This window comes from Manis pentadactyla, chromosome 8, assembly GCF_030020395.1.
Source record: "Manis pentadactyla isolate mManPen7 chromosome 8, mManPen7.hap1, whole genome shotgun sequence".
In the NCBI taxonomy this organism is placed as follows: domain Eukaryota; kingdom Metazoa; phylum Chordata; class Mammalia; order Pholidota; family Manidae; genus Manis; species Manis pentadactyla.
In genome coordinates, this window is record NC_080026.1 from 19,632,153 (window position 1) to 19,650,075 (window position 17,923).

At 37.5% G+C, this 17,923-nt stretch overlaps 1 protein-coding gene across 30 annotated transcripts in view; it reads left to right on the forward strand.

Annotated features, from left to right (window-relative positions):
• The window catches only part of NEB (nebulin), a 200,297-nt gene that overhangs the window by 63,953 nt on the left and 118,421 nt on the right, over positions 1–17,923 (forward strand). For 27 of the 30 annotated variants that reach the window (XM_057505612.1, XM_057505584.1, XM_057505595.1 and 24 more), the window contains 17 exons: positions 149–460; positions 1,661–1,867; positions 2,512–2,616; positions 3,578–3,685; positions 5,183–5,494; positions 5,622–5,828; positions 6,263–6,367; positions 7,346–7,453; positions 9,638–9,949; positions 10,148–10,351; positions 12,944–13,048; positions 14,235–14,342; positions 14,688–14,999; positions 15,481–15,684; positions 15,957–16,061; positions 16,148–16,255; positions 17,321–17,632. In XM_057505612.1, the coding sequence (XP_057361595.1) occupies positions 149–460; positions 1,661–1,867; positions 2,512–2,616; positions 3,578–3,685; positions 5,183–5,494; positions 5,622–5,828; positions 6,263–6,367; positions 7,346–7,453; positions 9,638–9,949; positions 10,148–10,351; positions 12,944–13,048; positions 14,235–14,342; positions 14,688–14,999; positions 15,481–15,684; positions 15,957–16,061; positions 16,148–16,255; positions 17,321–17,632 (3,234 nt within the window). The remainder of the gene's footprint in view (positions 1–148; positions 461–1,660; positions 1,868–2,511; positions 2,617–3,577; positions 3,686–5,182; positions 5,495–5,621; positions 5,829–6,262; positions 6,368–7,345; positions 7,454–9,637; positions 9,950–10,147; positions 10,352–12,943; positions 13,049–14,234; positions 14,343–14,687; positions 15,000–15,480; positions 15,685–15,956; positions 16,062–16,147; positions 16,256–17,320; positions 17,633–17,923) is intronic. The other 3 variants (XM_057505606.1, XM_057505609.1, XM_057505611.1) reach the window with 1 other exon arrangement.

Genomic DNA, 17,923 nt, shown 5'->3' on the forward strand with positions numbered 1-17,923 from the left:
GCTCCTTCCCTCTGTGAGCTACTCTTTTGCTAATTTTATTGTAGCCCTAAAACCCTACACCTAAGACAAAGCTAATGCATCCAGTGAATTATATTTTATTCTCTTTCCTTCATTATCTTCACCACCATGCTTTCTCTTCTGTGCACAGTACAAATATAAGCAAGCCTATGAACAAACCAAAGGAAAACACATTGGCTTCCGGAGCCTAGAGGACGACCCCAAGTTGGTACACTTCATGCAGGTGGCCAAGATGCAGTCAGACCGGGAATACAAGAAGGGATATGAGAAATCCAAGACATCCTTCCACACCCCGGTGGACATGTTAAGTGTGGTGGCAGCCAAGAAGTCTCAGGAAGTGGCCACCAACACTAACTACAGGAACCTGATCCATACCTACAACATGCTTCCTGATGCCATGAGCTTCGAACTAGCCAAAAATATGATGCAGATTCAAAGTGATGTACGTGACACCCACAACATCTGCAGAGCATTTGCTCTGGAGAATAAGCAATCGTGAATGACCCTAAGTAGTAACATTTTGAAAGCCCTGCAAGAAATGCATGTGTAATTTCCCAACAGGGTGTTTCATTTTTTTACCTTAGATTGAATTCATTTCTTTTAACTAAAAGGGGTCAATTCTAGAAACTCTTCGTGTTCTCGACCCTTCTTGCTGTGAGCACTGTTGGATGGTGCATTCAGCCACAGCAAATGAAACTGGGCTTCAGAAAGAACATGTTGAAGGAATTGTGTCTAGCAAAGAGAGTCAGAAGTATAAAAGGCTCTTGATAGAGGAGTAAGAAGGAAGAGAGTTTGATAGCTCCCTCCTCTCACTTTCAGCCAGTTTTCATTTCAGTATTTCCATCTTTGTAATTGCCTGCCTTACTTACCGATGAATACTGATAGGAGGCAATGGCTGTGGCAGCTGTTAGAATGAATGCACAGAGAGTAGGGCCACAAGTTCAGCCAGAGAGGCCATTTGGTAGCTGGGGGAAGTAAATGTAAGTTACAAATCACAGGCAAGCCACACCAAACCTACTTTTCTCTTTGGGAATATAAGAGCTGAGCTGTTAATTGCCGGGAAGGCACATAAGTGCCCAAATAAAAGCAGCCACTGTATAGTTGTAGAGGAAAATGTCCAGAGTTGAGGGGAAAATAACAAAATTTGCATGAAGTACCAGTGAGGTTTCTGGCATTCCTGAGGGAGTTGTAACAGGGCTGGGTGATCAAAGACTTACAGTGAGAGAATCGGGGTCCCCATGAGTCCTCTATTAACCGAGAGAACTGGGGAATTTTTGTAAGAAAGTTAGGCCAGCATAGTCATCTGTCGTGAGATAATAGTCACATGGCAGGGAAACCTATTTGGTGTTTCTGAGCACTTTTTCTTTACAAAGGCAAAAAGAGAACCAGACAAATCACAAAAAGTTACTGCTATTTATTTATTTTGATTGAAGTATAGTTGACATGCAATATTATATTATTACTGCTTGATTTTAACTTCTCATGTGAGGAAATGTAAAGAAGATAAGGTTTAGGGATAAGAATAGTTGAAGTTTAATAAATCATTGGTGTTTGAAGTGGAACTTGTGGAATATTAAATACACACTCATGGTTCTTGGGACTTCTGGTTTCTTCTCATCCTTGCACTGTCACTCTTCTGCAGAATCAGTACAAAGCTGACTATGCTGATTTCATGAAGGGCATTGGATGGCTCCCTCTGGGCTCCCAGGAGGCTGAGAAAAACAAGAAAGCCATGGAGATTATTAGTGAAAAGAAGTACCGCCAACGCCCAGACACTTTGAAGTATTCCTCATTGATGGACTCAATGAACATGGTTTTGGCTCAAAATAATGCAAAAATTATGAATGAAGTAAGTCTTTCAGTAATGTTGTTTTTCATATGCATCAGGAAGAAGCCAGGCAGGTCTTACATTTAATGTACAGGTTTTGCTAACAGTTTTAGTACATTATAGTTAATGTTTACTTTCAAAAAGGGTCTTGTAGTTTAAAAAAGATAGAAGTTAGTCCTAATTAGTGGTCCCCAAGTGGTCAATGAACCACTTGAATCAACAGATATAATAAAATAAATGTGGGCTCTTTCTTTTAATGCATATCTTGAAAATGGGTCCTGTTTATCTAAGGTGAGGTTGAGCAGAAGGTGATGGGGCTGAATCAGACCATTAGCCTGATTCCAGCTGGTACTGAAGCCCATCCCTGCTTCCTAGCTGCTTCGATAGGATCCAAGAAGACGCCTGGATCACAAGGCTATAGCAGCATATATCTGTGTAACAGAAGGATGGGACATTTCACTTTCCTATTTAGACCCTCTCCACTCTCTTATGGAACACCTTTTCCATTTAAATTTTTAAAAAGTAAGATCTAGCTAATAAAAATACATAAAATACTGATAGGTACAAGGATATATATGTACTAAGTGAACTTCTTTTAAGATTTTAAACACTAAATTCCACTGGGTTTTGTTGTTTTTGTTTTTGTACTTGTTTTTACTTCCTAGCACCTCTATAAACAAGCATGGGAGGCTGACAAGACCAAAGTCCACATCATGTCTGATATCCCCCAGATTATTCTGGCAAAGGCAAATGCAATTAACATGAGTGATGTAAGTATAATCCCCCTGCTGCCATCTTTCTTTCCCACCTATTGGAACCAGTAAAAGGACATTCACTTATTAACGTCTGTCAATTTTGAAAGTGAATGTTTTGAAAATAAAAGTGGAATCCACAAATAAGAATCTTTCCCTTTCTAATCTGGCTTTGCTAAGAGTTGGAGTGGGCCTATTGATGGTTCCAGCACGTAGGAACCTAAAGGGTGACTGGAGGGGGCAGGTACTGCTCATCAGGCTAGGAGTCGGCGGGAAGTGAAGGGCTTCAGGACCGGGAGGTGAGAACAAGGAGGTGAGAATGCTTGACTTCCTTCCTGCAGAGCCCTTCCACCGGGCCTATGAGATAGACTGAGAGAGTAAGTTATGGGAAAAATCAAATGGAAACAGGAGATTAAGATTTTGAAAAATTTGGGGCATGCCCTACAACAATTAATATGCAGCCCATAATGTTAGAAAATGTGGTGCTTTATTTCCTTTCTTATCCTAACTAGAGTTGCTAGGAAATCCTCTAATCCTGCGGTGTTTTTTTCTTTGCTTTGCTTGAATTACACAGGGATTTAGGATTGCTGACTTCTTTCTGGATTGTAGAGTCCACATAATTATATAAATAAAAGTGTCAATTACAAATCAGTTAAGTTTTCTTTTGATGTAAGAATATGGCTGTTTTGAAGCCTTCCCTTGACCCTTACTTAATAAAATGCATCAAGAATAATCTACTGGGCTCACATTTTGAAAAGTGTATTTACAACCTAATAGTAAAAGTAATATATGTTTGGGTTTGTAAAAGATTTCTTTTTCTCAGCACAATTATTTGTTAGTGAGAACATTCAGCTATTGAACCACCAATGAAGGATTCTGCTCAAAAATAAAAATGATGCCTCAGTGCTAGTTTACCCTTTTAAAAGAAATTCAGGCTTTCCCATTTAGAAGAAAACTATTACCTTGCCTCTCTTTACAGAAACTCTACAAGCTTTCTTTGGAAGAGGCTAAAAAGAAAGGCTGTGATCTCAGAGCTGACGCAATTCCTATCAAAGCTGCCAAGGCTTCAAGAGATATTGCAAGTGATGTAAGTCTAGAGGGAAACAGTAACCTGGCTGGGGGTTTCACCTACCAGAATAATAAGGGCTGAGTTCTGGAAACTCTAGAGTGGATAAAATATGAAGAAGAAAAAAAGTGTGCCTGCTAGCAATAGCCACATTCTCTTGTGTGAACGCTTCTTAGCTGGGCTCTTCGTTTTCTCTGGTATTCCTGAAAAAAACAGAATGTTAGCTGCAGAATGCTGACCACATAGATACATGCTCCCTGACTCCCGAGAGCTAGGTGAATGTGCTCTGAACCCCATCACCTAGACTCTGGCCTGTAGAAATCCAAAGCCCTTCACCAAGCTTCTTTGGTGAAAAACTTGCTTTGTTTTTGCTTCCCGCTTCATAGGCTCTGTCTTCCCGACAGGATGTCTCCTGGAGTGGTGTGCTAGAGGTCTTGATCTTTTGGGCTCATGACTGCTGATTAATAAATGAGCAGAAATTTTGCAAATGAGTTGCTAAACTATTAGTAACCTGACATCAGCCATGGTGGGAATATTTATACCACTGAAACTGACAAACATTACAAATTAGGGCTTTTCCCCCCAAAGAGCTGGTGTGCCAAATCATGGCGGCTATAACCTATCACCTATACGCAACTCAATTCTTTCATTTGGTGGTTTCCATGAGAAATTCGCTCACAGTGAGCACTGAATGATTTGCGGGTAATGGGAGGAGCGTATTTCAGAGCACTCTTTCTTCAGCACCCCCACCCAGTTACACTTCCATCTTGTTCTTCATCTTTCCTACCTATCCATCCCTACCCCACTCCTATATTGTCCTGAGAACTGCAAATTCTTCTCTCACTATTATGCTGGAGCAATTTGGCTCTCCCAGCTCCTACCCCAGACTTGCAGTCTAACCCATGAGAGATAGACCGAATAGGAAGCTTTCCCTGTATCAGGGTCTCCTTTCTATAGAGGGAAGCATTACTAGTAGTAATATATTTCCCCACTATACCAGAATAGAGAGTCTTAAAAGAGAAGGAACTCCACAAATAAAACTACCATAAAATTATACTATATATCTCATAACTGAGCCTATTCTTATCAGTTAAGACAGACTGGATGTTTGCCAAGCAGCATTAAACTGCTTAGAACATTCTGCTTTTTGCTCTGATTTGCTGTTCCCTTATCACCCACTAAAGTTCTCTTTAACACTAACAACAGAGCACATGTGGAAGTCAGGGTGATGAATCATCACAAGATCTGGGTTCTAATCCTTACTGACCTTAGCAAGTCACTCACCTCTTTGGGTCTCAGCCTACTCATCTATAAAATGGGGGCAGTAATGATAACTTTGCTATCTACTTCACAAAGTATAGCTGTGAGTACTGTTGCACAAATAAACATGAAAAATGTGTTTCCGGAACTGCAGAATTCTATACAGGTATTACTTTTTGTGAAATATGGAATATTGGCACTAGAATGATTTCAACTCAGGGGAATTGCTTTGACTGAATATGCAAATTTTCTTCATAGTATCAATACAGACACAATTATGAAAAGGAGAGGGGCAAAATGGTTGGCTTCCGCAGTCTTGAGGATGACCCCAAATTAGTCCATTCCATGCAAGTGGCTAAGATGCAATCTGATCGAGAGTACAAGAAGAACTATGAGAAGACGAAGACCAGCTACCACACCCCTGCCGACATGCTCAGTGTCACAGCCGCCAAGGATGCTCAAGCCAATATCACCAACACCAACTACAAGCACCTGATTCACAAGTACATCCTTCTTCCAGATGCCATGAACATTGAGCTGACCAGGAATATGAACCGCATACAGAGTGATGTAAGGCTCTCTTCTTTCTGGGTGATGGTTGGATTTCTAGTATGGGAAAGGAGATCACAGTTCTCTGTGTCACCGCTTTGTGTCTAGATTGATAAGGTAAAGTAGAATTTGCCTCTTCTCTCTATAGAATGAATATAAACAGGACTACAATGAATGGTACAAAGGGCTTGGCTGGAGTCCAGCTGGTTCTCTAGAAGTGGAGAAGGCCAAGAAAGCAACTGAATATGCCAGTGATCAGAAATACCGCCAGCACCCTAGCACCTTCCAGTTTAAGAAGCTGACCGACTCCATGGACATGGTTCTTGCCAAACAGAACGCACATACCATGAACAAGGTAGACTGAACCGCTGTCCTTCCATACGGCTTCCAGCCAGGCAGGGCTAGCCGCCTCTGGTTCTTGTTTGGAAACTAACCTCGGTCCACCCTTTCCAGGCAGCGGCTAAGAGTTTCAGAACGTGTCCCTCCACCATTTTCTTCTGCTGTCTACCTCTTATTTTTATTTCCCCTGCCCTCCTAATTGAGTTAGAAATTATTTGGTTTTTAACATTATTGTATCTTAAGTACTTTCAATACATTCTAGAAGACATAAAATACCTAAAAGATTATTTTTTAAATCTAAGTTTGTTTTTAATGTCTTCTCTGAATCATATACTACTCAATTTAATCTAATTCATATTGAACACATTTAAATACTATTCTATCTTTTTTTTCCTGTTTGTCCTAAAACAGGTATTCAAATTAAAATGTCTTTTTTTTTTAACTTCCTAGCACTTATACACCATTGACTGGAACAAAGATAAAACCAAGATTCATGTGATGCCAGATACACCAGATATTTTACAAGCCAAGCAGAATCAAATCCAGTACAGTGAGGTAAATCTATATAAAAATTTGACTGGGAGCTCATTAAACTTGTTAAATGATGTAATGGTAAAAAAAAATTTGATATAAATGCTGGAACAATGGAAATGAATGACTCAAACTGGTGGCCTACGGATGTTGCAAAAGATGGTGGATCTGAGCAAGAGGTTCACTACCACTGTGTGCTCCATGGAGGCAGGCGCAGTGCCTGTTTTGCTTATCTCAGTATTCACTGTGCTTGGCACAGAGCGGGAAATCTATAAATAGTTTTTGAAAGAAAAAACTGCATCAAACAGACCTGGTATGCGTTTTGGCTTTGCCATTTATGAGTTAATATTGCATCTAAACCTTAGTTTTTTCCCCCTTAAAACTGAGATCATAAAAGTGCCCATGATATTGAATTGTTATGAGGACCAAATGAGAAATTTCATGGAACACTGTCAGCACAGTGCTTGGCACACAGTAGGTACTGGATGACTTTCAGCTATTTTTATTATGATCCAGTTTTAACACACATGCATCTATTCAATAAATTCATCTCAAAAAGGTTAATTCATTTATTGCCCCAAATAAAAGGCATTTCATCACCTAATATTTTTATCACTTAAATAATTAAATGTTTGTGTTTTTTTGTTACCAATTATTTAACATCTGTGTTTAAAATAGGAAGCTCAGACTGTATTTGACAGCAAGAGAAAGATAACTGATATGCCTGATATGCCCACATTGTATCTGAACAGAAAAGTCCATGCTCAACTATGCCTCAGGGAGTGCGGGGGGCAGTTTCTTCGAGCCAAAAAACTGAAGCTAGGTTATGTGATTGCTAAGTCGGTGCTTCTATGCAACAGCTTGTTTCATTATTATCTCTATCTTTACAGATAAGGTAGATGTTAGAATTTAATGTCTAATCTCTAGGTAAACTTTTGTTCAATAATCTGTTGGGGTTTTAATGTGCACTAATTATTGCTAAATAATTTATATAATTTTCAGAAACTTTATAAACTTGGATGGGAAGAAGCTTTGAAGAAAGGCTATGACCTTCCACTTGATGCAATTTCTGTGCAGGCAGCCAAAGCTTCAAGAGACATTGCTAGTGATGTAAGTCCTAGTTTCACTTCCATAAGGATGTATTTTTAAATCAGGTACCCTAATGCTACAGACCTCACCTTTCAAAATGTAAAGCCATCCCCTTCATCTTCAACTGCCTTCTTTGTTTACCCAAAATCCACTCTTCTTTCTCACTAATCAAATATCCAAAAAAGGGCTTCCTGATGAGAGGTTGAGCCAGAGGACCTATAAAATCCATTATACCAAGATGCTATGCTTCTAGACATTGCAAAGGAACTAGAGATTTCAATTTTCCTCTACTTGCCTGAAAATAATTCTCCTATTTTCTATTTGCCTATTTTAAATAAATCAAGCTCAACAACCCTGACGTTGATAGATATTTGTATGCACATATTTTTTAATTAGCTGCTCTTAATCAATATCTTTAAATAAAGCAAGGATTTGGTTTGGAAAGAGTGTCTAAAGACAGAATCTGATAATAAATTCTAAGAATGTAAGAGAAGATTCTCTGTAATTCAGTTAATTTGTGGTACTCCAGAAGTGTTGGAAAATTAATTAGATGATGTATTATTACCCACTCTCTGACTTGCAGGTCAATACCTCATTAAAATGAATTGATGTAGTGATGAAACTAAAGCAATAATGATGCTTGAATGTTCCCCAGAAAGTAAACTCATTTTCATTTAATGTTATGTGTTCCCTATAAGGTGAAGATAGTTTAGGAATTGAAGAAATAGCATCAATAATTTTCTAACAACAAAATTTGATAATACCTCATTTATTTTCCTATTAACCTATTAGTTAGAACCTTTTGAAATCTTATCCTTAAACTATAACTATATGTAAAATTTCCTACTATTGTGGAGATTGTCTGACAGTTCCAAATGGTTCTTATATCTATGGAATTTAAGGAAATTAGAGCTATTTTTATGAGCACTAAATTTAATATTCTAATAATAGAATTTAGTGTTAGAAGATAGCTTAAAGGTTACTTACTCCAATCTCCCACTCAGTGTCCTACCTTCTCTCCATCTCCCACAAGTAGTCATCCAGTCTGTGCACGGTTACAAATATAAGAACTTGTGTCCCTTAGGGCAGGTCATTTCCTTGTTGGATTATCTCTATTTGTCATTATGTCTTTCCTTATTTTGAACTTAAATATGTTATTGATCAGCCCTAGGTCAGTGTTCTAGAACACCACAAAGTAGTTTATTTCCTTATCTACCTGCAACATTGCAAATGTACTTATTGTCCTTTGCCTTAGCTTTGTAAGTCCTTCAGTCTTGTTACAGAAGGTCAGGCCAGAGTAAATAAACTTCTGACGTGCCTTTATCTGTGCTCCTACAGAATCTCTGATACTACTTTTTTATAAGCAGTTTTGTCCGATTGCCCATATTGAGTCAACTTAATCTTCAGAGTCTTTTAGTGTACACAACCATGAAGCTGGGTGTTGAGAGAGTAGAACCTACCTCTGTGAGGTGTAATGTTTGCCCACCATCTAGCATCAAGTCAATGTCATTATTACTGTTGGTATTATTATCACTATTTTTATTGTCATCCAACACTAATGTAATTTTTCCCAGTTGAATCTAAATACCAGATTTCATTTTTACCCTCTTAAATTTATGTAACTAATTTTTGACCCATATTGGCAATATGTTGTCATCTTGTGGAATCATCTTTCTAACCAAATCTATTCAGCTGTTTTTAGCCATGTGTGCATGAAGATATGAAACCTGAACAGGGCAAGTTTATATGACATAATCATATGGCAAACCGCTATAAATCTTGCTACTTAATAAATTAAGGTTGATAAACTCTAATCTTACTTAATTACGCTATTAGGCCTGTTCATTAAGTCCCAGTCTTCCAAATTTTTCTGCTATTCAGCCCATACTTTTCTATCAGACCTATAAGGACATCACAAGAGCTTTATCAAACACTACACTAAAGTTAGCATGTGCAGTGTCTCACATATCCCAACATATATTTCTGCCTCTAGTTGGAATTAATTTCTCATCGTAACCTCTCTTGATACTCAACTACATTATGTTTCTTCAGAAGCCCCCACTTCAGTTTTTACATTTCTTACTAAGTTAACAGACATCCCTTCTCTCATTTCAGTTCTGGAAAACAATCATGCAAACAAAGCAAACTGAGCTTGACTTGGCCTCTGTTTATGTTAATAAAAAAAACTGTTTCCTCTGATTTCAGTTTAAATACAAACAAGGTTATCGCAAGCAACTCGGCCACCATATTGGATTCCGGAGTCTGCAAGATGATCCAAAGCTTGTGTTGTCCATGAATGTAGCCAAAATGCAGAGTGAAAGAGAATACAAGAAGGACTTTGAGAAGTGGAAAACCAGGTACACCAGCCCAGTGGACATGTTGGGAGTGGTGCTGGCCAAGAAATGTCAGGCCTTGGTCAGTGATGTGGACTATAAGAATTACCTGCACCAGTGGACATGCCTGCCCGACCAGAACGATGTTATTCACGCTAAAAAAGCTTATGAACTACAGAGTGAGGTCAGTTTCTATTAAATCTAATAGTTTATATGTGACATCATATCTCATATAAGTAACCATTTAGTTGTAAAGAGAGAAACTAGAAAGAGGAATTATTATTGAATATCTCAAAAGCATCTGTTTGTAATGCATAGAATCACTGGAGTCAAGGGTCCACATAAGGATGGGACTTTCAAGATTTGCTTTATATTTTCACAGAATATTTATAAGTCTGACCTTGAGTGGCTGAAAGGCATAGGATGGAGTCCCCTGGGTTCTTTGGAGGCAGAAAAGAACAAGAAAGCTTCGGAAATCATTAGTGAGAAGAAATATCGCCAGCCTGCAGACCAAAACAAGTTCACCAGCATTCCTGATGCCATGGACATAGTTCTGGCAAAGACAAATGCCAAAAATAGGAGTGATGTGAGTAGCTTTTCAGAAATAAATACATTAAATTATAGTGCCTGATACCTGGTAGGTGCTCAGTGGCATTTGCTTAGTAATAAGGTAGGTGAACCGCATAACATCACATCACAAAGCCTAATGTCTTATGTTTAGTTAGTTTATTTGGATTATCAACTACACTCCCCTGGATCATGTAAAAATAGATTAGTATTAACTTTTTTCACCCCAAATTTGCTTGCTTGCTTATTTATTTAGCCAACATATAATGAGAAAACTATTGAAACATACCTTTTTTTCTTTGAAACTTGAGTGCATTAAAGACTCAGATTTTTTGGCTAAGGTAGAGTGTATGAGAGGGAGATATTCTGAGTACATTATACAGACACAGTGGAAATATTATAAAAAGTGTATTTTCTGCCAAGTGATTAGAATGCATTTCATTTAGCTGAATCAAGATGAATAGACAATATTACATACATAACCTATCTTCAACTTATTTCCTTCTCCAGCACTGACACCAGTGTCTGGCATGTAATAGATGCTCAATAAAGATTTGGTGAATAAAGTAAATGAAAGATAGCCATGTAGAGCAATTGTGTGCAGAGAAGGGAAAGATGATTTATTATTGCTCGGTTAGAAGCATAATCCTGAAAATTACAGAAAGCTGAATCATGTGCACTGAGATTCTGTAACTGGTAAGACAGTTTAAATAGATATATAATAATAACACTTAGGGTCTTACAAGGCTCTAAATATATACAATATGCTATATATTTTACAAATATCATATATATTAATTTTTGTATAACATATGTCTCTCTCTCTCTCTCATATATATATATATATATATATATATCAGAGATAGTAAACATTTGGTAAATTATAGTTCCTCTCTTCCCAATCATCCTCTCACAGACTTTTTGCAATTTTGATATCCAAAATTTATAGTGAACACTAACCTGTCAGCCTTATTATGAATGTTCAAGTTTTCATTTCTTCTTCTTTTTGTTTTTATGACAGCAATTTCAATCCAAATTTATTTATAAAGCAATAAATTTATGCAAAATATTTCTCCCTTTGGAATCCAAGTTTCTTTTCTCTCCATAAAACAGGGCTGTTTACAAAGCTCTGAACTAATAAGGTGGCCAAGAAAAATATTCTGAAAAATGAAATGTATCAACATCAATGTCTCAGGATAGACCTCCCCAACAGTATGCCCTGGTTACAGAAACCCTGACATCCTGATCCCATTAGGCCTCAGGAGAGGGTTAGCTGGGTCCTGGAGGCTGTAGTCTCTCCTTTTGAATACACTGGTACATGTATCTCAGCAAAAGCAAACATCAGCATTTTCTGTTTCCTATGGTTGAAAGTGATGCCTGGACACTAGAGTAGTCCAGCGGAACAGTTCTCAACCAGGGACAGTTTTGCCCCACAGGGGATATTTGGCAATGCCAAGAGACCTTTTGGTTGTCACAGCCTGAGGGTGGCATGCTACTGGCATCTAGTGGATAGAAGTCAGGGATGTAGCTAAACATCCTGGAATATACAGGACAGGACGCCCCTCACCCCCAGCAAAGAATCATCCATACACCAATGTGCTGAGGTTGAGAAACTCTTATCTTACTTAATCAGAAAGATTAGTGTAGAATCAAGATATATGTATATGGATATTCTCAACATTTGTTCTCCTTTAATCTGGACTGGTTCTCACTGCTTCTTTATCTTCCAAATCCTTAACATTTGTGAAGAGCCCAGATCAGTTATTTCATAGGATCTCCCTCCATTTGGGTTTGTCTGGTGTTTCCTCATGATGAAGTTCAGGTTTTATATTTAACTGGGCAACATATGTTGTATCCTCCTCCATACATCGTATCAGGAGGCACACAGTATCAATTTGTCCCATTACTAATAATCTTAACTTTGATCACTTGGTTAAAATGGTGATTCCAGGTTTCCTCTACTGTAAGTTACTATTTTATCCTTTGTAACTGATAAGTATCTTGTGAAGAGATTCTCTGACAATGTAAGCATCTCATATTTCATCAAACTTTCATCCCTGTTAAAGTAAATCAATAAGATTTTTGTTTGGGCCCCCGTGTCTTCTGTTGAAAGACAGAAAATGGCTCTGGGATATACAAGAGGTTTTGATAAATTCTCATAAAAATCTTTTTAGGAATACTAACTCCCAAAATAATTGTGAGTTATAACTATAAATAATGAACATGTAGGAAATAAGACTCCTAATTTCTAAACATATCTTGAATACGTAATCTTTTGAGAAGGCAAGGGCTGTCTCCCAATTAACACTGTGGGAGACTTAAAATCCAACAGATGAAGAACTTCTGCTCCATATGATGACCTTGGCAATGGCCTAGTTATAGAGCTGATATTTTATCAGCAGGGTTATTGTAATTATGAAAAAGTAATCCATAATCTATAATTGGAAGGGCAATTATGTTCTAGATAAGTTTTAAAAAATACTCTATTTTCTGCTCATTATCTATTCACACTACCAATTATAATGCTTAATTCTTATAAACTTCCCTAATCCAATTTGAAGTTAACTGTGTCACTCATGCATCTAACGACACCACTTATTTCTCATTTTAGAGACTTTATAGAGAAGCTTGGGACAAAGACAAGACTCAAGTCCACATCATGCCTGATACACCTGACATTATTTTGGCTAAAGCAAACTTAATCAATACAAGTGATGTAAGTTTCCAAATGCAGCATGTGTTTTCAGAACGCTCATTTTAATTATTTCCAAATTTATTTGGGAGTTAATCTGAATGCCTAGATCATTTTAATTAATAAATTACATGTGACTTAGAGTCATCATTTAGGGAATTATAGCATAAATATCAAAATTATTGGTATCCCTTATCTTAGGCAGAGGTGGGGATGTGTCTGTTCCTCATAGTCACTGCTGCACATATCATCGTAATGTAGAAGTTAAAATGCTTTCTCCTTTGTGGATAGAAGCTTTTAGAGGACAGAGACAATTGATATTGAATCTGCAATGTTTAGCTACCACAGTGCCTGAGAAATGAAATTTCTAATGAATGAGTATATAAGTCCATACTGGAGAATTTCATTTTTATTTTTATTGTCCTCATAGCATAATCTCCTAAAGTTAATACATGTAAAAAATTAAATATTTTTAAAAACCAATTCTAAACTCTAACAGAAAGATTTTAACTTTAGCCACGAAGGACTAAAATACAAACAGAAGTCCAAGACCAGTAGACGTTTCAAACAATCTGGTTTCTGGGTAAAACACATTAAATTATATATTTAATTATTTAATTATGTAATGAATCTGAAGAGACAAATTATGTCACTTTGGCTTTTTTAATTCAATATTTAAGCTTTCTGTGGAAATTCTTGCATTTTAAAAATTCAGAAGGACTTCTGTTTCTTACCTACAGATGTGGACTCTCCTTGCAACAGCCCTATATTGTGAAATAGACTATTTCTCAGTGTGTTAGTTACATGGAAGACAGAGCCCATTAGGCATGATTTCTCCCTATTAAAGGTGTTAGATGGAAAGGCTTTGTTCTTTTCTAACAAAAACTTCTAATGAAACATTCAAAGTTAATTGGAAAACAGCACCTAAATGATATTTCATTTCATTTCTCTATCAATTTACTTCTGTCTCATTCTCACAAGTATTTGGGAAGAGCTGACATGTAATTTTGTTGATCTAGGTAATCTAAGAGCTTTAAAGCTTAAAACAGTATCATTAACAATCAATGGGCATAATTCCAATTCCAATGAATATTTTAGAGCACAGATACTATTTTCATGGACTCTTAAAATACTTAGCACATTGCGTTCATTATGCTGCAGTTGTTTATGGAAAACAGTTTTTCCTAGAGTGATCTTTATCTCTTAACAGAAACTCTACCGAATGGGTTATGAGGAGCTGAAGAAAAAAGGTTATGATCTTCCACTTGATGCCATACCCATCAAAGCAGCCAAAGCATCCCGAGAAATTGCCAGTGAAGTAAGACTTTATTCCCTGTTTATATCAATTTGATTGCAATGTGTCACTTCAAAGCAGTCTCAATTTAATTTAAAATTGAACAAAATCTTCCCAGGAGTAACAAATTAAAACAGAGTAAAATGATCCCAGGGATGCAGTGTGGGATGAGGATAAGCTCAAGGATGCATTTATTGTGTATGGAATTTGTAGCTGGATTTAGCCTTTAATCTTTCCTATCAAAAAAACTTATTATCTATGGCTCTCTAGGCTTAGTGGAACATCTGGAGTTAATGTACTTTGTAATTTGCCACTTATGGCACCATAAATTAATCTTGAAAGAAATGAGACCTAGTATTTTTCCTTTAGTACAAGTACAAGGAAGGTTTTCGCAAGCAGCTTGGCCACCACATTGGAGCCCGGGACATCAAAGATGACCCCAAGATGATGTGGTCCATGCATGTGGCCAAGATCCAGAGTGACAGGGAGTACAAGAAGGACTTTGAGAAGTGGAAGACCAAGTTCAGCAGCCCAGTGGACATGCTGGGGGTGGTCCTGGCCAAGCAGTGCCAGACCTTAGTCAGTGATGTGGACTATAAGAACTACCTGCATGAGTGGACGTGCCTGCCCGACCAGAACGACGTCATCCACGCTCGGCGGGCCTACGACCTCCAGAGCGACGTGAGTCTGAGATTTTTCTTTGACCAACAAAGACACCATGTCTGCTTTCCTGAATATCAAAGTTCCCCCAAAGTGAGGGGAGTTGAGTTTATACATCTGAGTTGTATTTCCCTACACTAAAGCCCATGCTCTATCTCGTCACTCAAACATCTGGAAGCACTATTATTCCCCAAAGAAAATGCCAGAAAAATCCCCTATTGCTTTGGTGGAAGCCTCTAGATTGTTGACCCAGGAGAGTTAGGTTGTTCTCTTCATGTTGATATTTAAAATGTTTTTCAAAATATGCTTCCAATCTGAATATTTTGTTGATTCACAAACTTAAAAAATTTCCCAAGAATTCAAGCATTAACATATATATAGTATAGTATAATATAAAATATATGGTATAATATAATATAATATATTATGTAATATAAAGCTATATTTCTTTAGAGATATGTCTTTATGTTTATGTTTAATGGTCTGTCACTTACAATTTCAGAATTTGTACAAGGCCGACCTTCAGTGGCTCAAAGGCATTGGCTGGCTACCTAGTGGCTCTCTTGAGGATGAGAAAAACAAGAGAGCAACCCAGATTTTGAGTGACCACGTTTACCGTCAGCACCCAGATAAATTCAAGTTTTCCAGCCTTATGGACTCCATCCCGATGGTTTTGGCAAAAAATAATGCTATTACCATGAACCACGTAAGTCCTTTCTTTATTTGAGGAGGGTATTAATTTTTGTGTATGTGAAAATGCTGAAATCTGTTTCTAGAAAAGAAAAATCATATTGAATTCTTCTGCTTGGTATTAAAGTGGTTTTTAAGTAAGTGTTGTGCTTCTTACTGACATGAGACATCTAGACCTGAAGGTGTCACACAGCAAATGTTCTTTATTTTCCTTAAGAACCAGATTATTTTTATTTATTACTGATTATTATTTATTATTGCTAGTCACATCTTTTTTGTTTATTTTAGCGCCTCTATACAGAAGCTTGGGATAAAGATAAAACCACTGTCCACATTATGCCAGATACCCCTGAAGTTTTACTGGCTAAACAAAACAAAATAAATTACAGCGAGGTAAGCAATATATTCATGATGCATGATATATTTTCCTTACACTGCACTTTATAAATCAGACTTATGGTGATTTATGTCTATTTCAGAAACTATATAAACTTGGTCTAGAAGAAGCCAGGAATAAAGGCTGTGATATGCGGTTAGATGCCATTCCCATCAGAGCTGCCAAGGCCTCCAGAGATATTGCAAGCGAGGTAAGTGAACCTGAAAGCTTCTTTGCCTTAGCTTTGGCTCAAAGACTACTTTCTCTCTCCTGGTTTTTGTAAAACAAGTAAGCTATGAGGTGAAAACTCTTGCTAACCATTTTTACTATGTCAATAGTTTAAAATAATGGTAATGAAATCCTCAGCACAAAGAATTCCAGCTATGATTGCATCTGTAGCAACATGTATTTAAAAATATCGCGCATTTCCTGCTGAACAAAGCACTGGATTCTTGACTATGGTTCACACGTCCTTTTGGCTTTCCACGTGATGTGTTCTTATGTACAGACTCGCTGCAGGATTCCTCCTAAACCTGCCCATGTACTGTGAACCCATAAACCTACAAAGACTGAATGAATGGGGCACTTTTCTATTCAAGGTCCAACCATCCACATGGACCATATGTTTGCCTCTGCATCCAGTCATTGGCTGCGGATATTTATTTTCTTTAAATGATGGGTTTTCTCACATTGCAAGGAACTTTTATCCTTCTTTTTCTTCAGTCTATGAAGTAAAAAATGTTTTTCCTTTATTTCTAAAATATGGGAAGTAATCATCATAACTTAAAAATAAATGTTCAATAATCACAAGAGGGTTAAAAGTATTAATATATACCAATATAATGGAAATACCTACTGGCATTAAAATTCATGTTTCAGAAGAATATTTAATGATACAAAGAAATGCTTATATAATAACTGAAAAAAGCTGGCACAAACCCATATACAGTATGACTGGCTCCTTAATTTTATTCTCTCCCTCTGTTCTGTCTTGGTATCTCTCTGTCTTTCTCTCTAACAAACACATCCCCCCCACACACAAACAAAAACAGTTTTATCAGTGTTTATCACTAAATGGCAAAATAATGTCTTAATTTTTATTTTCCTTTTTTGTGTACATATATATGCTTTATTTTATAAATGGCTTCTAAGATACATACATTATTTAGATTCGGGGAAAAATCATCATATTTTTAATGAATAAGAAAATTTGGGCCTAGTAATTGCTTCTCACTATAAGTTAAAATACATGACCATCAGTCTTTCTTTCTTCTAGTTCAAGTACAAAGAAGGCTATCGTAAGCAGCTCGGCCATCACATTGGTGCCCGAGCGATACATGACGACCCTAAGATGATGTGGTCCATGCATGTGGCCAAGATCCAGAGTGACAGGGAGTACAAGAAGGACTTTGAGAAGTGGAAGACCAAGTTCAGCAGCCCAGTGGACATGCTGGGGGTGGTCCAGGCCAAGCAGTGCCAGACGTTAGTCAGTGATGTGGACTATAAGAACTACCTGCACGAGTGGACGTGTCTGCCCGACCAGAACGACGTTATCCACGCTCGGCGGGCCTACGACCTCCAGAGCGACGTGAGTACCTGAGGATCAAAATGACATATAAAGGTGGGAAACCTGTGAATTAACACCCCTTGGAGGAGGTGCAATAGGCGGCATCAGCCCCTTCAAGGGGAAGATAGCATTTCTTCCTTCCTTGTGAATGTTGATTGTTTAACACTCCAGACCAAAAAGGAATATTGTCTGGTACTCTGCCTGTCCACCAAACTACATTTTCAATAGTGCTCCCACTTTATTTCATATACTTTAGATGACAGTGTTTTCCCAATGCTGGGATAAATCATTAATTGACTTTTTGTGTCGACA